The sequence below is a fragment of the Rhamphochromis longiceps genome, linkage group LG19 (assembly GCF_057381845.1).
Source record: "Rhamphochromis longiceps isolate RC_006_pf linkage group LG19, R_longiceps_female_GT1.1, whole genome shotgun sequence".
Classification (NCBI taxonomy): domain Eukaryota; kingdom Metazoa; phylum Chordata; class Actinopteri; order Cichliformes; family Cichlidae; genus Rhamphochromis; species Rhamphochromis longiceps.
Window position 1 is genome coordinate 25335008 of NC_140575.1, and position 22894 is coordinate 25357901.

General features: G+C 39.9%; 2 protein-coding genes across 2 annotated transcripts; both read right to left on the bottom strand.

Moving 5' to 3' along the window:
* Positions 1–12121: 12121 nt before the first annotated feature.
* On the bottom strand, positions 12122–14194 carry LOC146646864 (gap junction delta-2 protein). The gene is made up of 2 exons (XM_085392259.1): positions 13728–14194; positions 12122–13005 (listed from the first exon to the last, which is right to left on the bottom strand). The coding sequence occupies exons 1-2, from the start codon at positions 13796–13798 to the stop codon at positions 12162–12164; spliced, it is 915 nt and encodes a 304-aa protein (XP_085248385.1). The 5' UTR covers positions 13799–14194; the 3' UTR covers positions 12122–12161.
* Positions 14195–15431: 1237 nt separating this feature from the next.
* On the bottom strand, positions 15432–18653 carry LOC146646865 (actin, alpha cardiac muscle 1). The gene is made up of 7 exons (XM_085392205.1): positions 18597–18653; positions 17888–18026; positions 17340–17664; positions 17086–17247; positions 16665–16856; positions 15823–16004; positions 15432–15750 (listed from the first exon to the last, which is right to left on the bottom strand). Exons 2-7 carry the CDS (start codon positions 18014–18016, stop codon positions 15607–15609), a joined length of 1134 nt encoding a protein of 377 aa, XP_085248331.1. The 5' UTR covers positions 18017–18026; positions 18597–18653; the 3' UTR covers positions 15432–15606.
* Positions 18654–22894: the final 4241 nt, after the last annotated feature.

Genomic DNA, 22894 nt, shown 5'->3' on the forward strand with positions numbered 1-22894 from the left:
TTGATGCTAACCAATTGCATCCCCAGCCACATACACACACAAATACACAACACAACATGCATTTTGCATTTAGATGACATACTGTACATAAGCACAGCGAGCTGAAATGATAACTTCTGTCTCTCAAACACAAACAGCATCAATTTTTCCTGTGTGACATTATACCGGCCATGAGATGGGCTGGCAGTTGGAGTTTTGATTACCACATGAATCAGGAATGCAGTGGTAATGATTTTGTCTGCATGGCATCAAAAGAATGTTGGTATGTAAATAAACTGCAGGTCTTTTGCATTTTTTGTGTTGTGGCTTGATCTCCATCAACAGAGTTTTTATATGATATAAAATCATTCTAATATATCTTTACAAATTTGACTATGTTTTAATTGTTGAGCACCTTCACTATCAGCTCTTGATAATGAACCAAAAATGTCTTCCTGTATTCATAGAAAATCTTAAATAGGCTCTTTTATTCTAAGCCGTCCAAACACATTCCTTTGCAGGTCTTATATTAATAAAAATTCCCTTTATGCTTTTTATGTATTGTTTTAATTGTTCAGGAAAATAATTCCAAGTAACCAAATTATCTGAACTCTATGTCTGACTCATTTGATATTATTTTATTTAAAGGTATCCATATAAATCAATTAACCCAAAAGAGCTGACAGTGACTTTGTGGAGCAACAGCACACATGAAGAAGAATGGACAACTTAAAATTCATGCATTCATGCATGTAGAGCGTTTACAAATCAATGTACAAAAATAATTCACAAATTAAATTATTTATGCAAAAACATATTTGTATACTGTTACAAAGAAAATATGAACCTTATACCACATCAGTGGTTTCCGAGATTTAGTCATAAAGCATTATTTCTTCTGGCCAGCAAGCGGCAACCTGTCTGATTTGACTCTGTAAACTTGTATGAGAGAAGAGCCTTACTGCTCACTTGATCTAAGAGCTCATTAATCATGTTTTCATTGACTTTATGGTCTCAGTCATTGGTTTCAAGTTTATTTTTAATGCAACATGTGTTTATTTTGTAAATAAAAGTCCGCATTCGGAGCAAAAAAGATGACAAAGAATGGTTACTTTATGATTAATAAAAGGCTAATGTTACAGTTTCTACTTACAAGCCTGATAGGTTCCTCTTGAGTCTGAGTGACATAAATGTAATTATCAGACAACGAGCATGAAACCAAAGCAATAAGTGGCATTACAGTAACCTCATCCTTCTTATATATCTTATATATCGTCAGTGTTTTGCTTTGTTTTTTACAACAGAAAACGATTCGTTTCCATCCATTTGATTACTTCTATGTGAATGAATAATAGGTATTTTTCACGCTAATTGCACCAGCTAATTTTAATTGGTTTGCAGCAGAATTTTTTCTATTTTCGCCTGATTAGTTAATCAATTTAAAATTTTGTTTTCATAAAAACAAAATTTGTCTGGAAAAAATTGTTTAGAAAAAACAGGGAAAAAGCTACTCTGTCACTGAAAATAAATTATTTGTAAAGCTAAAGCAAAATGCAGCCACCAGCCAGTCGCCTATAGGAGTGATGAAGGACACTCACCTCGCATATTTCAAGTTGGCTGCACTCATAGCATGTTTTTTAAGATTCTCAGTTGCTCCACTCCCATTTTTACACTGTTTCAGTCATTTGACAGCCTCCTCTGTATCCTTGATGACCAGTTTTGACACTTCAGTATACAGTACATCAATGAAGATGTGGTTTGATGATCGTTAGAAGACTGTAGCTGCTTATTCTATTAGAAGGTCAAAAAACATGACAGAAACCACTGAATTCAAAAAATAACTTCAGGTGTTACTCCCACTAGGCTTTCAAGCGATAAAGAGTTAAAGCAACAGTGAAAAAATTCCATTAGTCATAACATTTTGTAAGGTGTGTATATTTGAACTTGTTGTTTCCAAGCTCTGTAGAGTCATTTTGTATCCGTAATGACTCTACAAAATATTGTTTTATATGGATGGTTTTGGTCTTGTATGCCTTCTGGGTGTTCAACCTTCCACTGCAACATTTGTAAAGACTTGGCAAGCTACAAACCACCACTTCCTCAGTATTCATGAGGATATTCTGTAGTCCTGTATGTCAACATGGGGTGCATACAGCATCCTGGTTATGTTATCTAAGCACAGATTTATTGCCTATATGAAACAATGAGAGTAACTCTGCACTTTGCTTTTTTCATACCATGGCCTATACACATTATGCATACATCAGTATGTAAGTGCATAGAAACATCATGTTATGCTATACTATATAAATATAATGCTACAAAATGACGTGAGCTTCAGCACAGAGGACATTCCCAGTCAGCAGTGTGTGATGCTGCAGGGAAGGACTGTGGGGGGGGAGGGGGGCAGCTGCTTGATCAGGTCATGTGAACCCAAATCTCTGTTTGGAGAGAGACCAGCTTGTCTCCAGTTGTGCCTCCTAAGGCCATGGGAGAGCTCCCAGACCAGCCTGAGCCTGACCAGCTCTAACTAGAGAGGCATTGTACCAAGTGCCTTTTACATGTCTGTGGACAAAAACAAGGCAGTTATAGGAAGACAAAAAAATCTTAAGTATAACAGAATAATTTTTGGTTAAAAAAGTGAAGTACAAAATGACTAAGTGAATACTTAAAAGAAAGAATGTCAAGGCAATGTGAAAAATCACCATCATCCAGAAAGAGGCACTTGCGTGGGCATATGTGTTCAGGGTCTTACATCTTGTGTGTCTTTGTGTGTTTTTTGGCAAAAGAAGTTACACGTTAGTTTGCTCAAGGCAACCTTTTGAACACTCAAACACTTGCTTTAATGGAAAGACACAAACTGAGCTCTTCAGCACAAGACTACCTCAACCTAAGTAGAAAAATCCACAAACAACCCACATTCAAAAAATTGATGTACGACAGCGGTCTAATGCATCAAACCAACAGCAACTGATCAATAAAATGTAATTGCTACAGCAGATGTTTTGTTGTTGTCAAGTCAACTATCACAGATGGATATTTGCCAAATGTCTATAGGCTTGTTGGCCAGCACTGGGAATACCTTTTTAACTTGTGTTTTGGAAGATGTAAGGCAGAACAATGATGTTTTTCCCCAATGAAGGTGGGAAGCACTGCCATATTCAGTGCTAGTCAGCACGATAAAACTGTCTCAAGGATTCATGATTCTTTGCGATATTGAGCTAACCTGTGTAAAGCTGCCATTTTTCAAAATGTAAGCATTCTCCATAGCAACTAAAACTGTAGTGGACAGAAAACTGCCAAGAAAAAAATTACATTTCAACATTATAAAGGTACACATTTTTGGATTGTGATAGAATAAATCAGCTGAAGTCAGAAAAAACAGACCCTCAGCAACTAGAGCCCTTCTGTTTGTTGACTGTGTATTGATCCTAGAATACCATTAAGCCATTTCTTTAAGTATTCCACTGCATCAGCAGCCTGAAGGTACAGTACTGAACTCTGCCCCCACTGTCCTTGTGCAGGTTCTCATTAGTTCTCCAGTCTCGTTATAGATTGTTGGTTTGCAACTTTCTTTAGTCAAGTCATGTGTAATTGACTAATAATTTTACATTTCTTACATAATATTCTTTTTTTTTTCTAGTTTGAAGCTCTTCAGTCCAGTTTCTTGCTGTTACAGTATCCAAATACAGGTTGTTAATTATGTTATGAAATCATGGCAGTGTTGCCTTTGGCTGTAACGATAAGTTGGCAAGAGAAGGCAGAGAATCATTAACACAATCAACACATGCAGCATGGCATAGCCTGGCTGCGATGATCCTGCTAACAAATTTGCACTAGATTTGTCAGCGAAATGAATAACTCAGATTACGGGCTGATCTCTCATGATAAGGAATTTTATGGACACATTTCAAGTGCCGTACAGCTAAGACATCTTTTGGCAGGCTGGCGCACGGCGTGGCACGGATTTCTCATGTGTGGGGGAAGGTGTTCTGTGAAACCGGACTGCTTGGAAGGAGAGTCGAAGGCACAATTTCTCAGTCTAATTAACGCCTCAGTCACAACAGCAGCATACGTTTCCACACAAATTTCCCAGCAGCCCTTATTTTGTTTGGAGAATTGTCAATGGAGCATCACAGCATGTGTGCTTAAAGGTGTAGAATAGTCATTTCACGTTTCATTTTTGGCAATTATATAGAGTATTTGTAGTTCAAAGGCAACAGCCAACTTGTGTGTTACCATCACCACCGTGCTGCCCATGTCATAGATCAGAAGATTTCAAAATGTTTAAAGACAGACAGATATGAAACAGATATGATGTATGATAATGAAACCCTTTTTGTTTAATTGAATCATTCCAGCAACGACTCAAAACACAGCATGAAAATGTATAACAGGAGAAAACAATGTAATTTAGCTACCTATAATCAGCTTTATTTTCATGCCTAGTTAATAAAAAGAATAGAAATACATGGGGGATTTAAAGGTGATTTAAGTGACTCTGAATATGGTAAGGTTGTTGGTGTCAGATGGACTTCTCTGAGTATTTCATAAACTGTACCATGGGTGTACAGCAAACAAAACTGCAGCAACAGTGTGATACTCTCATGTCAATATGGAGCAGTATAGCTGAGGAATATTTCTAGCACATTCTTGCATACCGGTAAATGCCAAGAACAGCAGCGCCTTGCTGTACTAGCAAGGTGTACCGAATATAGTCCAGTGAGGATATTTGCCCATTTGATATATTATTCTGTAATATGTCATACATATATTGTAACACTGTGCAATACTCCACTGGATACATTGTAGTCTTTATTATTCTCTCTTGACTCATTTAACTGTTGTATCCCTCTGTGCCATTTTTAAGTTAAACAAAGTGTTCTCTGAGCAGCGCTGCATCCAAAAATGACTGTGATAGCTACACAGTAAAAAAGTGTGATCTCATACTATTTTTTAAGGCCCTCTAAAACGACTGCCGTGTGATTCACAGCAGAGTGGCATCACATCTGAACAGGAGTGAGAGAATGGATGAGCAATGTGGAAGAACACACTAAGGAGGGAGGGAGGGAGGGAGGGAGAAAGAGATTATAGGTAGTGAAAGGTTGAGCATTGCAGAGAGAGGCAAGTGGGAGAAAGGCGGAGTAGATCCTTTAGCAAGAGTGAAAGGAAATAGGAAAGAAAAGGTAGAATTGAGGGAGAAATAGGATATTTACAGTAGATGGCAGTGTATGTGGTTCATACAGAGTCCAAAGGTAAACCACAGTGAGCTACATCATAGCCTATGAATCAAATAGCAGTGGCAAGCATCAGTCAGCCCAACCCATTGCCTCTTTGTAATCTTACACTTCCTCTAGAACCCATAAACAACTGAATTCATCATGAATGTACATTTGTATAATTTCTTTGTTTTTCTTATTCTGCATTTGCATCTCACAACACAAATGCTCTTTTAAAAAAAAGTTATTTATTTTTGATAGCAGCAGCTTCCCACTCATCTGGCTCCTAAGCAGACAAGTTAGAAGGTAGTCCTTTTATTCTGCGCCCACAAATCTTACCAGATGGATGTTATCTTCTGTCCCTGTGTGCCTCTGTAGTGATTCATAGCCTTCTCTTTATGTGACTGCATTTCAGTGTGGGTAGTAGTAAATTAATATCTCTACACCTTTGCCTCTGTCTCCTCCCTCTTGCACACTGCTATTCTGTACCTCCTATATCAGTACAAGTTCAATTGGCCGGTGAACAGCTCTGTGTCCGATTAAGGCTTGCCAGCCACTGATTTTTATTGGCTGTGTAATGGTGCAGAACCTAAACATTTCTCAGGGTCGATGGGCTGTGTGTAGTACAAGCTATTAGGGAATGCAGAGGAGGCAAGTGGGTGTAGAAAGTTGGAACAGGCTGTAGATGCGAGAATGAATTGTCACCTCAGGAGGGAAATTTGAAATGTCACAAGCAAGAAATTATTTAGCTTTTGTTTATTGTTGCAGTGCGGCCTGGTCCCATCTGATTTGCATTAATAACATATACTTTACTAGGGGAACTTGGTGCAGTATGGCAAAAAAAAAAGGTGGTATTACAAAGATTAGGGCTTAGACCTGTTAGATCTTCACCACAGCAAATTGTTACGATATAAAAAAAAAAAGAATTAAAATGTAATGAGTAAAGTTACCTGGTCTTTTTTTTAAGTTCTAATAGTCTTATCCTGGCTGACTCCATCTTCCCCTGGCCTACCTGAACAATAGGAATCCATCAGATTTTGGGTTCAGGTGCATTGTGTCCTTACCCAGTTGCTGGCTGTCCCACTGTGAACCTCTGGTTGACAAATGTGAGTATAATCCGCTAATGTTCCTAATCCTCGGGTCACATTAAAAAATGGATGAGAAATTAATCTGTTCTCAGGTCTGTCAGGTATATTTTTTCAGTGCCAGTGCTTGTTTTCAACCAAATCCTTCTGTATGGGTCAATACGACCTAACCTACAACCAAACCAGCCAGCCAAATCCCTCAAACCAGACTCTGTCAGATGTTCTCTGTCCTTTAGTCCTTGTACCGTGAAGATTTCATTATATTGGTGATTTTTAAAGATAAAGCGACCATAGGCTTAGTGAATGAAAAGTTTGTTTTTCTGCTTCTTTTAGCAGCTTTAAAATAAATTGGTGAGGATGAAGAGACAGAGAAACCTACTTTACAGCCAGAACAAAGTGGATGCCTTCCCTCCTCCGGCAGACAGAAAGTTACAAAGTTGGTCACACTCTGCAAATGCTTTCCGGTGTCCTCCTCCACATGAACGTGAACATCCAGTGTGTTTTGTGTCAGCGTCTGCCATATCTGCCCATACCATGCTATACCATGCATATGTGCTACCGTAACCGGGCTAATTTTATTGCTTCTGGCTGAGTGGATCAAAAAGGCCCACATTCACTGTTTTTCTTCTGTTTGCTCTCCACCTTTCATGCTGTAATCTGTGCAAAAGGCAGAATTAAAGCAGCACTTCCCTGGAGCCAGCCTTCTCTTTTCAGATTGGTAAAAGAGGGGAAATTGGGAGGATGTGCTTGTTTTGGGGCAAAAGGATTGCAGGATTTACTCTCAGGTGAAAGTTCTGGATTTCAAAGGCCACGCGGATTAAGTCGCGTTGCAGGAAAAACACAGACGAGCGGGTTCTTCCTCTTCTCAGAAATGTATTTCTAGGATCTTAAAAAAGATCATTTTAAGTTTTACAAAAGACAAACCCACAAACAAATAGACACCATATAGTGTTTCTAAAGTTTTTGTTTTTGGCAATAAAATGTGAACCAATTTTCATCAAACCAACAGCTATACACAAAGAGCACGGGGTGAATTTTAGACAGTTTATTGCAGAAAATATCCTGCATTACTCCTGATATATTTGGTCATTCTATTCCCTCTTGATAACAGCCATTCAAGCCGATGCAGTGGTATTTCCTTTACTTTCATCACTCCACAGCAGGTAATGGCAGTGTAACGGTGCTGTTTGCAATCCTTCCACTGTGGTGTCTTTCATTTGGCTACATTCCTTCTCAATAACTTACTGACAGTAACTTACTCAACCCAACCGGTTGTCGACAAAGAGCAACAGTGGGAACAATCTTATGATTTTTGTGTTTTTCTTTCTATGCATCAATGCAGGGTCTATCTTACAACATAAAGAGCCTTGAGGTGACTGTTGTTATGATTTCGAGCTGTATAAATTGAGTTGAGTTGAATTGAATTGAATACAGTAGACTCATGAACAAGTGTTAACTAAACAAATGGTTCCTTCTGTAGCTGTGCCTTGTTTTATTTATTTATTGGCATTTAATGCTAGGTATTAAAGTACTAATATATAATTAGTACTAATAGAAATACTATATAAAGGAAACTATGTCGTCTTTTATGTGTAGATGTGGGCTGATGAAAATGACTTTTTTACTGTTTCCAGCTTTATTCAGAACAACGGTTCTTGACATTAGAAGATGTGTATTATGAACTTCAAATTCAGTTATTTGAGGGGTTTTTTTCAGTTATTGTGTCTCTAACCTCAGTGACTTTTTTATTTCATAGCTAAAGATTTCACATGCTTCTTCCAGCACAGAAAATGTTAGCATTTTATATTCTCTATGTATGGACAATCTGTGTTTAGGTTCCAGAGAAACACAGTGTTGTCTTTTGTTATTTCAAATAAACAGCATTTGTTATTAATTGCATCTTAGATGAAGCTCTTATATATCAAGCCTCGGCTTTAGCTTTGGCTTCATCACTTGTGCCTGCAAGCCTGGGCTTGCAAACACACTCTGGTCAGAATATAACACATTCCCAATTCCTAACCAGGAAAATTACTATTTTGGTTCTTCTCAAGAGAAAGCGAAACCAGGACAACATAGATCAGTAGATCAGCTCACTGAACCACAAACTAATTTCAGACCTAGGCTTGGAGCCACACTGTCGCTAAAATATAAGCACTATACTTGCTTCTGCAAACCTGTTGCTGTGTATAATATAAAATATTTCTGAATTACAAACACATACATTATTATGATGCCATACGTACAGTATAGTAGCAACAGAATCACATCAGACTGCTGTACTCTAAAATATTACATTCATACTATTTTTCTTTCTGTAATTCCACAGGTCGCTTTTTACCATTGTTACAGTATTTTTGCTGCTTTGTATTTTGATACATTTAAAATAGTTTTATGTGTGTATATTTCATCTTCTGTTGAGCCAAGTGTGCCAAATTTCATGTCTTGTGCACTTGTTGTACACTGAATAACAATAAAAGCATGCGTGTCTGTTAACTGGAGCAGAACTCCTGTTAACATTAAAATAACTTCATAATTAAATAAAACCTCATTAGTATTTTTATTACCTGCATGTATTTCTTAGTATCACTGTAATATGTATGCCCTGTGTGGTGTTTGTTACATTATGCTTAGTTTTTTCTTTGTGCGTGTGGTTTTATTTAAACAGTAGATAATTATATTTTGTGTGAATTGTGTCTCATGAGACTGTGTGTTGTGGTAAGATTCATATTGTCCTTGTGCAACATAATTATTAACATTTGAATTAATTAGTTATATTGCTTTTCTGAACAAATCACAATATGAGTCCCAAGATTTAAATCTTAGAGTCCTTATATTAAAAAAAATAAACATTTACTATAAGAATGATTTTTTTCTTTTTTCTGTGGTATGATACATTAATGTAAAATATAAATGCAAAAATAATTCTCCCAGCTACATTAAAAAGCAGATGTTTCTGAAGTGGAGATTCTTATAGTCTTTATTGATTTTTTTTTTTTATGTTTTCACCACATTTATCAAAATCTGCAGGTTATTAAAGAATATCTTACATCTCTGATATCTGTGCATGTGCAGCACATGGTTTATTTTTATCAAGAAGCAAGGTGGCAGAGTTATGATGAAGAGGCCCACAATGCTCATAATAAATCCCTTTGTTTATGAGATGAGAGCCTTCCTCTCCCACAGTATACAGCCTAGGGAGAAGACCTTCCCTTTAATATAAGGGTGATTCTTTGTCTGTGACTCACATTAAAGAGGGAAATGGGACTCTAAAAACCCCTGCCTTCAACCTGTGCATCTGCAATCACATGAAATTAGAGGTGTTCCCACAGTGTTTTGACTTAGAGTTTTAAAAATAGCTCGCATATGCCCTTATTTTGTTCTACTGCAGTTGTCGGGGTGGCTGAGGCCAGCAGATAAATGCATATATCGTTGAGATTACTTGGTCTCCATATGCAGTGCACCTATATTGTCTCAGATGTTTAATCTCCCACAAGATATATGTCATGTGCATTTGTCAGATCACCGGGCAAACACTCTCTATGTGATTGGTAGCCTGGCTGCCATGACCACAAAAATGCAGACAGCACATGCGCAACGTAATCTCCGCTGAGACCTGCAACATTCATATGATGTAAATGCAAAACAGCATGCGTAATTGCATTCCAACATACCCCAATAATTTTGCTCTATGGCTAGATTTTGAAACCAGGTAAAGTATTGCAAGAAATTAAATAAAACAATAGCATCCCATTCCTTTGTTTGTTTCTGGAGATACTTTAACTTATATTTTTTTATACTTTAACTTTTCATTTGATTTGATTTTTTTTGTGGCAAAATTAAATGCAAAAAAAGAGAGCGATACAAATGCACACAGCTGTAAACTGCACTTTGCTGAGTTAAAGTGGCAAACAGCTCTTCTTTCTTTTCATTTCTTCTCTTTTTTCATTTTTTTAACTTCAGGATTTAGAAAGAAATCTTTAGTCCCTGCTGAGAAGGAGATGGATGTGTGGCTGCCCTTCCTCTTTGATTACACCCAGCTTTGCAGAGTCATCCTAGATGAGAAGGGACCAGCCTTTTCCCAGATCACCTGCAACGGTGAGCTGCAAAAATTCGTCTGTAACTGTATGTGCCCACCCCCCACCCCCTTTCCCATCTTTGTTTTCACTCTGACCTTCAGAAGATGCACACAAAGGCTCCCCTCAGCTCAGGCTGCTTGCTTTCCTTAAATAAGAGGAGAAGGGATGAGCAGAGAAAGGGCAGCTCTTTCAGCATTCAGAATAATGATCAGCTTTTCTCATCCCTGCATATTACAAGTAAATTCTCACAACAGTTTGCTCAGTAATATATCACCCAAACACTCTGTCAGAGCTGAGGCCAGTGTCTGATTTGATGCATGTCATATAGACTAAAAGTTCCCCCAGGCCACTTCTTTATGTAGCATAAGTATTGATGCGCCTCGTGGAAGCAGCATCAGTGTTGCAACACATTGCAGATTGGTGAGATCCTGCACAAGGTGTGTCCTGCGGTAGGTTTTTCTTTTCCTTTTTTTCCTCCTTTTTTTTTAAACTAAGTGGGTGTGGCTTAATTCTTCACTGCACCAAGGCAAAACTTCCACTGGATATCTGTGTGATAGGTCAGCTCCAAACAAGCTCCAGCAGCGGACACAAAGTACTGCACCTCACACATTTCTGGTGTACATTAATCCCACTTTTATTTTCCACAGAAAAAAAAAGATGTTAGTTTTTTTTCTGATCTGTTTCGGTTACATTTTAAAACCATTCTATGAAAAACTGTAGCACCAGAGCAGATTTCTATTGCCCGTTCTTTGATAAAAATTTCAATTTTGTGCTATTTTTCAGTTTTTATCAGCTCGGTTTGGGGAGAGACATTTCTTGTATATAAAAAAAGAGTAGCACTTCATTTCTTCTTCCAGTCATTTGCAAAATAAAACAGATAAAATTTTATATCTCTTTTCTTTTTCGTTTAAATCACAACAAATACATTTAAAGCAAATAAGAAATTAGGCGGTATTTAGCATAATCCAAGCAGGGAATCGGCTTTCATGATGATTATTATATATTTATATATTCATATGTATACATATCTATATATATATATATTATGTCTATATACAAGTATGGCACTTGATTACACAAAAGCAAGAAAACACTTCACAAATAAAAGCAGTGGGCGCTTTGGTGTGTCATAAATTAAGGAAATCACAGACGTTAGCGTTTTGCAGCAAATTCACCAGATACTGTTTTGCAAGTTAGCTATTAAGCAGTGGAATGGATACATGTGTTAAGGTCAGTGGTGCAACACAGGCAACAAAAAAAAACATGAAGTAAGCTTTATGTGTTTTATCTACGCTGAACCATAGTCAGTAAGGATTTATATATCTATATTTATATATAAATCTGGGTGGTTGATTTTTTTTCCTTTGTATGGTGCCATTTAATTAGGTTGGTGCCAAAAACAAAACAGGTTGAAAGAAAATGTCTTAAAAACACCGTCAGGTCAGTAGCACATTTGGATAAGGTCAGGCTCTCAAGTGTTCACCTCTTAGTGCAATTATTTTTGCATTTACTCTCTTCAAGTACAGCAGAACAGCCCCAGAGTAAATATGTGAACACGTTAACATGGTCTCCGTTTACCATCCTACAGAGTATAAACGTTACTAAAAAGTTGCATCAGTGCAAGAATAAATAAGTAAACAAACGTGTAATCCACGCTTGCCATGAAGTCTGTCAAAGACCAACAAATTAAAAAAAAAATTGCCCACTCTTTAAGTCATGACACGAATTCGGCGTGCACAGCTGTCCATCATGTCCATCATGGTTTTTGTTTTTTGTTTTTTACATGTTTTTTTCCACGTGTGTTACACATAAGCTGAGTCACTGGATTGAGTGCGGCCAAAATTAGGCACACTCATCCTTGGCAAGTCCTTATTTCTGATTTCATAAATGGACTTTCGCCGAGCCTGCACGCCTCGCACGGCCGTTTTGATTTTCCGCCAGCCCAAGTGATTGAGTTCTGCCAGGTTCAACACCACACAAAACCCACTGACAGCGAACATGAAGACCAGGAACACCGTCTTCTCCGTGGGTCTGGAGACGTAGCACTCGACATCTTTTATGCAGGGGTAGCGATCACATTCATACACCGAGGGGACGTTGAATCCATACAAGAAATACTGACCCACCAAAAAGCCTATTTCCAGCGCGTTTCTGAAAACCACCTGGATGATGTAAAACCTGGAGATGCCCTCTTGCCTCCTCATTTTGGACTTTGTAGTTCTCATGGCCGAATTGGGGATCTCTTTGACTTCTAAACAGTCTGGCTCGGCTTCTTTGGTGGAGTTCTCTGTGTTCTGAAGTACTCCATTAACAATGGTGTTCTTTATCTTTTTGCTCTCGTCTCGTTTCAGCGAATCTTGATCCTTATCTAGTGTCAGATAGACTGTTGAGTAGCGCCGCTCCTTCTGCTTGGCCGACTGATGCACCGAGTATGTGATAAAGCAAAGGCTCGGAGTGCACACCATGATGATTTGAAAAACCCAATATCTAATGTGTGAAATGGGGAATGCCTTGTCGTAGCATGCCTGGTTGCAACCCGGTTGCAAGGTGTTACAAACAAACATGGTCTGCTCGTCATCATAGACAGTCTCTCCAACTATCGCTACGATTAGAATCCGGAAGATGACCACCACTGTTAGTAGGATCCTAAAAAGCAAGCAAACAACAATGTGAAAATACGTGTAAATATGTACGGTTACTGTAAGCGTGGTTCAGTTGTGCGCTGCCTCGGTGGCTGATGCGCTTGGAGTCGAAATCTGGCGTGTTGGTGTAGGGAGCTGTCCAGTGATGGAACAGGACGCTCTTTGACGTGTTATGTGCTTCTAACAGCGTTATTCTCTCATGAATAATGTCACGTCTGTATATAGAGCGTGTGTTTTATGATTTAATGGGAATGACATGTAGGAATCGGTGTTGCCGTTACTGTACCTGTGTGTGCTTTGTTAATGGAAGGAGGTGATAACGCCGACTCTCGTTCAATCTTTGTCTGCCACCCATGAGTGCACAACCACCACTCAAACTCACCACCAAACATCAAATGGATAAATGGATGAATGAACACATGAAACGACACATGGATTTTAGTTAAGGCTTTCAACTTCGCAGCACCATCCCAGGTTCTGAAGAGACAGCTGTTAACTGATCTACTCAGCTGTCTCGCTTAGGAGGAGGACGACGACGACGACAAAAAAAGGATATCTGTGGAACAAGACAGAAAAATCCACAACACAGACACGAAGACTGGGCACCATGCTACAGAAGATCCTGGAGGTAAAAGACAAAAACGGGGGACTGGGAACCATGCTAAAGACGATCCTGGAGGCTGCTGCGTTTCTTCGGTTGATCTTGGTTTTTGTTGGTCATCTTACCTTCCGATCATAGTAGAGTGCTGCTGGACAGCAGCCTCCAGGAGCCTCTCTAGTATAGTCCATTCCCCCATTTCTGAGCATCCGGAGGAGACGAGAGCGCAACGGCACTGTGTTCAAATCCCTCCAAAAAGAAAGGGTTTTATTTCCCGTCCGGCTTCTTTCTGTCTATTGCTGTTGTCAGTCTCCACAAGGCTCAATTTTAGCTAAAAAAAATGCATCCGTCACGGGATGCTGCTACCGTCCTCGTCTCTCTCTTTCTCTCTGCGCGCTATCTGGTTGGTTATGCGCTGAGCGCGCAGCGCCAGTCCTGCTGTGTGTGCCGAGCGCTCCCACAACGTTGCCACACTTTTCCTTGTCATGAGAGTCTGAAGGGCTGATTACTATAAGCCCTCCTATTTTCGATCTTCAGATCAGTTTGATGGGCTGCGCGCTGCGTCTGGATGGAGGGAGGTTGGATTTAATGTCTTGCCAGCGTTAATCCGCCTTTAAGTAGTCTTCCCCCTCCCTCCCACGCGTCACGTACGTGCAGACAGGTCGGTGGAGAGCAGCCAGAAGTATCAGGGTTTCTGATTTCCAGGTACTTAGTTTGGGACATAACGTGCACCGTCCAGTGGACTCTGCTGTAGACTAGGGTGTCCAGAGTGCTAGAATCAAAGGTTTATACATTTTTGCATAGCTTGCTTGAATCAAACCGGTACACTGTATTGTTACTTAACAAATTGAGGTACAAAACTGCACGTGCAGCCACATACAGCAACATCTATATTTTCTGGACAGTGCTTGTGGGGGCACCGTGTTCTGAGAACAAGGTCAAGGGGACTTTTCTGGGATTTTTTTGTTTTTGTTTTTTGTTTTTTTGTTTTAGTTTATAGATAAACACACTTACAGGCAGGCTGCGTCTACCTAGTGTTTCACATTGCATCAGTTTTAACAAAATCTATTGTTTTATCTGCGGTTCTAGGTTATATCTGAAACACAAAGCGAATGCAGCTTTATGGGCTAAGTGGAGGCAGTATTTCTTTCTTGGAGCAGACAGCTTTACATACCCGGAGGATTCCTCCCCATGTCGCCGTCATCTTTGCCCGGTTGGTAGCTGTTGTTTCCACCTCGGGCAAAGATGATGCTCTGGATACAGTGACAGAGTGAAAGTACCATCCGAGCTGCTAATCGCTTTACAAGGCAGCCTGCCTGTCTGCCTGCCTCTCTCTGTTTGTGTGGAAGTTTAAAAATAGAAGCAAAATATGTGACCCCGCCCTGTATAACGCTCCGAGGCTTCAACCTATGGCACAGCACTGTGTACTCATGCTAATATTAGACTATTGTGTGGTTTATAGAACATGTTAAGTCAAAGCGCCCCCCCCCCCCCCCCCCCCCCCCCAAAAAAAAAAATGTATATGTATATATACATATACATATATAGGAGCTTTATTACACAGACCTCTTTATATTAAAATTATAGCTGGTTTCAAACACTTTGTGTCCCCATATATCTGCATTTCTTAACCTCGGAGACGTGGTTTTCTGGTCACGTGACGGTGGCGTTTTCACTAAATGAAACTTTGCTAGGTTAATTTCTCATGAGGTGGCTTATCCTCTCCGCTCACTGTAATCTTTTCTAATTCAAATCTTTAATAACCTTTACTCATCCGTCACGTGATGAAAGGGCAAAGCTTTGGCGCTTAAGAGAGAAGGAAAGAAAGGGGCTGGGCAGGCTGTTTGTTTATTAATAAACTTGTACATCTTCACATAAAATTGCACTTGTGTAAACAAAAAACATTAACAGCAACGCGCGAATTGCTGCTTTTAGTCGTAACTTCGGCTGTAATAAAGGGTGAGGTAATAAAGGGTGAGTGCAATGCGGAGGTGGGCAGGTGGACTCTTAGAAGCACTTCCTGTGGACAATGGAGGGTCCAGCCTCGTCGTACTCCTGCTTGCTGATCCACATCTGCTGGAAGGTGGACAGCGAGGCGAGGATGGAGCCGCCGATCCACACAGAGTATTTCCTCTCAGGGGGGGCGATGATCTAAACACAAGCACGTTTGTCAACTTGGGAAAATTACAAATAAATGTGTTATTCAACAGTGTGTTAAGTTACCTTAATCTTCATGGTGCTGGGGGCGAGAGCTGTGATTTCCTTCTGCATGCGGTCAGCGATACCCGGATACATGGTGGTGCCGCCGGACATAACGTTGTTAGCGTACAGGTCTTTACGGATGTCAATGTCGCACTTCATGATGCTGTTGTATGTGGTTTCGTGAATGCCAGCGGATTCCATTCCTTGGCAAACACACAGAACAAGTGAGTGGGTTTTTACCTCGTGCAGCAAAGTACACATCTGACAGCGCGGTCAGCTGCCACAACAGGTGCTGAAAGGGACAGCTCCGCCAACAGCTGATGTTTGCGGAGCTAAGGTCAATGTGAAGTGGAAGGCACTGCTTTAGACAACTGATATGCATTTAACGGTAATAAGGTGGTAAATCGGTGATGGATATATCTGAAGCTCCACTTGGTTGCCATAGTTAGTCAAAAATGTGAGAAATAGACGTGTATATGCTTAGAAAACAATTCATGTACAAATGTGGGGTAGTATTCTATGAATAGGCGTAAGGAATAATTAACAGTTATAAGCAAGCATTAAATATTGAGAGCCATATTAAAACCCAGATATTAGACTGATTCTTTGACTGACAGCTACCCCTCCTGCTTCACGATTGGTTCACATTAATATTGTAACAAGTTCCAGCAATGGAAGGAATTGAGCTGATCGAAACGTTCCTTACACCAGAAGAAAGTGAGTTTAACAGTCTGTACATTGCAGTGAAGGTCAGACTATACGTGAATGACTATTGCAGGGACTTACAGTTAATTCAGCGCGACATTTCAACAGTGTCACTGCAATTAAATTAGTGCTTAGATGTTGTGTTCGTTTTTACGCACCAATGAATGAGGGTTGGAAGAGGGTTTCCGGGCAGCGGAAACGCTCATTGCCGATGGTGATGACCTGGCCGTCGGGCAACTCGTAGCTCTTTTCTAGAGAAGAGGATGAGGCGGCGGTGGCCATCTCGTTTTCAAAGTCCAGAGCCACGTAGCACAGCTTCTCCTTGATGTCACGAACAATCTCGCGTTCAGCTGACGGAGATAGACAGGCGCGTTGTAGTCAGAAAAAATGTACTTTGGACACAAGATAAATATCTCCTCTGATACCGTGTTATAATAATTCTTTGTATCTTTATACCCGTGTTGATTGTTGAAATAAAACAAAATAAAAGTAAAGTAAAAGTAAATGATGTTTGAGTGATGTTTTAGTGCTTTACAGGTCGCCCGTGTTTGAAATTTGTGACTAACGCTTTACACTCACCGGTTGTGACAAAAGAATAACCACGCTCCGTCAGGATCTTCATGAGGTAATCTGTGAGGTCACGGCCGGCCAAGTCTAAGCGCATGATGGCGTGGGGAAGAGCGTACCCTTCATAGATGGGGACATTGTGGGTCACACCATCACCGGAGTCAAGGACAATACCTAGAGCCAACAGAGAATATGTAAACATTTAATGTACCTTTTTTTAATCTACTCAAATGCTGCACAGCACCTGTCGGAGGTCTGTGTCATACCTGTGGTACGCCCAGAAGCGTACAAGGACAGCACTGCCTGGATGGCCACATACATTGCGGGGACATTGAAAGTCTCAAACATGATCTGTGTCATCTTTTCTCTGTTGGCCTTTGGGTTGAGGGGGGCTTCTGTCAATAGAGTGGGGTGCTCCTCTGGGGCCACGCGCAGCTCGTTGTAAAAGCTGTGGTGCCAGATTTTCTCCATGTCGTCCCAGTTGGTGATGATGCCGTGTTCGATGGGATACTTTAGTGTCAGGATTCCTCTTTTGCTCTGGGCCTCGTCCCCGACGTAGGAGTCCTTCTGGCCCATACCAACCATGACGCCCTGAAAACATCAGGAATCGGTGAAGTGATGTAGTGAAGGATTTACTCATGATTAGAACAAAACATGGCTGGTGGGTTTCCTCCAGTGTAAACAATAGATGCGTGCGTAATTACGCACAACTCTGCTTATCCTTGCAAAGCCTGAGATTATTTTTGATTAAGTATAAATCATGCATACACGTCTCTACAGTGCCACTGTTGTGTTTATGAACAGTTTAAATTACCTGGTGACGTGGGCGACCAACAATGGAAGGGAACACCGCGCGTGGTGCGTCATCTCCGGCGAAACCCGCCTTCACCAGTCCAGAACCGTTATCACACACCAGGGCTGTAGTCTCCTCGTCGTCACACATGGCGGCAGGTCTGCAACAGACAGGCGGGTGCGCGCACGAGCACAATTAGTTCCGATAACAGTTGTCCTGTTCTTTTTGTTTTGTTGTGGGGTTTTTTGTTGTTGTTGTTTTGTTTGTTTGTTTGTTTGTTTGTTTGTTTGTTTTTTGATTGGGGGATTAAAGAGGTTCCCTTCTCTTTATAGGTTCAGCGCAAACAGCACACATAAGATCGTTTTTGGTGGATCCTGAAGCCAGAAACTGGTTATGGATAATACTAAATTAGTTTTATGTAATATATCACATAACAAACTACATATTTCACGAATTTGAGAGTTGTTTATTCAGATATTTAAGTCACTAACACTAGCGCTGTGTAGCGTAAAAGCGTTGTTAGGACTTTGCATCAGTTGTAATCCACAAAAGAAGTTGATGATCCACATGTCGCTTTTGATGAAATGATCGGTTTAATTTAGATAATGATTCTTGTAAGTAAAAGATGGAGGTCATTGCCGTTTGCATTAAAGTCCTGGATCGATCCTAGTGTAATAAATCCAGTGTTTGTCATTTTTTCACTCCCGTTTGATCAGCTGTGAGTACTCACCAGATCAGCACCAGAGGCCGACTCTTGAGTGTGTAAACCAGGGGTGCTGAAATGTCATGCCCCGCCAGTTTATACTCTGACAGTGTCCACGAGAAGGGGCCAACCAGTGCGACCCCTTCTCCATATTTGGTAGCCCACTGCCCCATTGACAACAGCTTCTCCATGAAAGGCATGACAAGTAGAGGGATATCCCCATTTGTGCCTGCTCCCCATTTATGGACGACAGGGATGCGGACAAAGAGACAATGAGAGGCTTTCTTTTGATCCCTCTCGATAAATCACTGTAGGATTATTTAGAAACATCGCCGTGTCTGGAAAAGTTCTAATCTAGTCACACATTTCTATCTTACAGAATTGTTTGAACCCAGCCAAACTAAGTAAATTCCTACATTTAAACATGGGTTACACTTTCCTGTATAATCATTGTTTACACAATTCTGTCCATATAAGTACTGAAAGGTGTAATATTGGTCAATATATGCACAGCTTTTTTTTTCTTTTTTCATTTTTGCTATTGTAATATATTTGCTTGTAGATTTAAAGGACACAGCCTGTGCCAAGTGTAGAGACCACTTGTGCCACAAACCTGGTGTGAGCAGCTCTTTGACTTTTTAGAAGCTTCAAACCTCTCGTGTTGGTTTTGTGTTAAACAAAGCATCTTCCTGAAGAAATAGTCTCATTCTGGTGCAGCGACTATGTATATGTTTAACATCCTCGACTTGCCACGAGGCAAAGGAAAAGAGATGTTCACAGATGCATTCAAATATTTCCATAAAATCTAAGTTTCCATGATTGTAATGGTCTCTCTGTAAAATAATAATGTTGTGGCCATAGTGCATGCTGCTTGTTTGCCTTTGGAATATACTCTAGTTCATGATTGAGCCCCTTCTGTTGTGTTTGCATTGAGTGTATTGAGCATAAAATACATGCATGAACCCACAGTCAAAAATAGAGGCAATTACTTGGTCATAGTATAATGTCAAAGGTCATTGTGGTATGCTGAAGGCACTTCTACTTGTTTCTTTCTCTCTGTCTGAACAGATAGTATTACCTCAAACACCAAATACTGTTCTAATAATTACCTTGTGATGTAAGAACAGCCAGAGATAATTCACTCTTCCTTGTAGGAAACCTTTGCAGATAAGTCAGATGTAACGCTGATACTATTTGCTGTTTCCGACATCAAAACAATAAAGAAAAGGGGAAATCTTCTGTTGTGACATGTGCCATATTCTTTCTTTATTCCTGCACTGAGGAAAGAACAAGACATAAGAAATGACATTGCCAGTATACTTGAAACAGACAGAGCCCAAGTTCTGAAGGCTGGAAAATAACATTGGCTAAGAGCAGTGGATGGTCCCACCACAAGGAGGACAAGACAAAAGGGCACAGCAAGCCATGAATCATATGCTGCTGTCACCCGACCCCAAGCCATAACCCTTCACTGTGTGACTCTTTGTTTTGGTGTTATGTAATAATTGGTAGGCAGTGGTCTGCTTTAAGCATCCCTTTGCCCCAGCATTTAAATATATTCCTAATATGTTTTTGACCATAGCTAAGTTAAGTCCATCTAGGTAGACCAGCACTGTAACTGTAGCTTAAGGTGGACATCTTTGCCCGTGTTCCAAAATATTATAGTTTGAAAATGACATTTCAGTGTTAGCCGCTGTTCTCTGCAGGTTCTGTCACTGCCAGGGTTCGTTCTTAGGATATATATTGTGTAACCATAAAATAATTTTTATGTCTGTTTTCCTAGCCTGTTTTCCACGGGTGTGAAAGGCTCACACCAGTGCCTGAAAAATACACAGAGACACTTGGAGGCTGCTCCAATAATCCTGTAGTGTGACTTTCACTTTAGCAGTTACTGAGATTAAATCATTGTGGCATGATCGTTCTTGTCCCGCTCACAACCCCTCCGGAGATCATCATCATTACTCAGCAGTGGAGATGAGCTAATAAGGACAAAAACTGTCCAGAACAAAAAAGTATATTGATTTTCTATGGGGAATTCATCATTAATAAAGCGCAAGTCTTTTTAATGAACCCAGCCTGGATGGAAGTCATTCACCTGATAGAGGCAAGGTGTTGTACCTAGGTGGGAAAAGTGAAGGGCTGTTGAAATGTCCCAGGACTGAAGCATTTAATCGGTTCATCAGAAGCTCGCTTGATATAAACTGTCTGGAAATGCTTTGGCCATTCCAACATTCATCTTTCTTGAGCACCAGGAGCCACTGAAAGGTCACAGCCAAAAGAAGACATGAAGCATATTGCTCAGTGAAAACTGGGTCTCCTCTTTCTGGCCCGTGCACTGAATACTGAGTGACATGTTGTTGGCTTAAGTTAAAGTCTTCTGCTGGGTACCGCAAAGGAGCGCACGGTTTGGATCACTGTCACTATGCCTGAAGTTACACTGCAAGCATTTGCTCATTCATTATCACTGATACTTGGACAGTAAGCTGCACTTTCCTAAAGTGCACAGTTTCCAGTTTTTAGACTTTATGAACATCTGTTACATAATAAGCTCATGAAGCTACTCTGAAGAGAAAATAAGTGCTGATTTTGGCGAAGAAAGTCCAAGTTTAGGTCTATCACATCTGCCTACACACACACACGGAAAATGTTACATTTTTAATTGAGTAATCTAAACAATATCACAATTCTTAGTGCATTTGTTTGTTTTCTATAACTAACTTTTACTATTCAAATTAACTAATATACAATTCACAAAAAACGCCAACAAGAAATTCATATTTTGCAGTCTAAACATGTTTTTCCCAATAAATCACTTAAACAATATCTTTTTTGTTAAAATTGTTTATGATTCATTCAATTGAATAATGAAAAACACAATTAATAGACTAATTTTAGTCTATAATTGTGTAAATCTTTGCAAAACAAAACTTTGCATGAATCTACTTATAAGATTTTTTGTAATGTAGTTACACTGTTAACTAATTAATCATATTTCCATAATTAAGGTCTTAATGCAGCACAGTAAAACTGGGTCAAACCTCTTTACTTTGGGGGATGTTGACTTAAAGACATCCGTGGTGAAATATTTATACTTGTTTACTTAGTCTGTGATCATCTATTTCCTGATTTAAATTATTTGAGCATACTGAGTGTAGCATTTTCATATACTAGATTGCACAAAATAATGGGTCCAAACATGCTTATGGTATTATATATATTCATTTTTTTGATGCAGAATTTAGTGACTGTTTAATGTAACCAGCTATGGGAAAAATAAAACCCCAAATTCCCATTTGGTGATTCCCATTAAAGGTAGAATTCCCACTTGTTGTTTCTATTGAAGGGCATTTTGTAGACAAGATACAAAGAACAACTACAACAACAAAAAACTTTGCAAAGATTCTGAGACCAGGAGAAGTTCTCCCTCCTGGTGTCCAGACGAATGGCAAACTGATATTTACTTATATAGCTAGCATCCACATCACCGTGTGTTTTTGTGTGCATGCGCACGCCTGTGTTTGGGGGAGAAATTACAGAGCAGTATGTGGCCAATTGAATGGGGAAAGTGTATACTCATCTTCCCTCTTTTTGCCTCCCAGGTTTCCCTGAAGCCAACAGGAACAGACTTTTTCCATAGCCAGTCTCAGACCCCAATAAAAAATTTACTAGCTCCTCTCTCTCTTTCTCCCTCTCTCTCTCTCTCTCTCTCTCTCTCTCTCTCTCTCTCTCTCAATCAGCATCAAGGCCCATTGCCTTCTGTATCCTCTGCCAAGATTTCTGGAGTGAAAAGCAGACAAAGTTGAATTAAAATCTGGCTTTTCGCAAGTGACTTTTCTCCTCTGGATATTTGGGAGCAGAATTGGGCAGACAAAAAGCAATGTAACTAGGTCTCATATTGCACCCACATAAATATTGCAATATGCATTTGGGCATTGGCTACTTCATTTATTAAAGAAATCTGTGTCAGATTATAGCCGGCATTTGAAAGAATGATTGAAGTTTTGTCACAGTTTCAGTCAATAGTGAGGGCTAGAAAATGGGGATAAGAAGCAGTTTAGTTTGAACATGAATAATTTATGAATCAAATTTGAATAAGCTTCAACAATGACAGCTACACGGATTTGTAGGTAGGCTGCTCGGCAAGAGTATTTTGGTAAGTATTTAGAGGCGCTCCTAAGTGTTGAATCCTGAGCTATTTTGCTGGTGGCTGAGAACACATGATGCCAGTCAAAACTGATAGGGAAGCTTCTGACTTTTTAAGCAAGAACCAGGACGCCCAGCTAAACAGGGTTTTGCTTTTTGCCTCGCACACATTTCAGCTGTTT

Coding starts and splice junctions, on each gene's coding strand:
- LOC146646864 (XM_085392259.1), bottom strand. CDS start 13,798: ATGGGGGAATGGACTATACTAGAGAGGCTCCTGGAGGCTGCTGTCCAG. Junction 13,006..13,727: donor CACTCTACTATGATCGGAAG/GTAAGATGACCA, acceptor CTTGCTTTTTAG/GATCCTACTAACAGTGGTGG.
- LOC146646865 (XM_085392205.1), bottom strand. CDS start 18,016: ATGTGTGACGACGAGGAGACTACAGCCCTGGTGTGTGATAACGGTTCT. Junction 17,248..17,339: donor CGCTTCTGGGCGTACCACAG/GTATGACACAGA, acceptor TGTTGGCTCTAG/GTATTGTCCTTGACTCCGGT. Junction 15,751..15,822: donor CCAGCACCATGAAGATTAAG/GTAACTTAACAC, acceptor GCTTGTGTTTAG/ATCATCGCCCCCCCTGAGAG.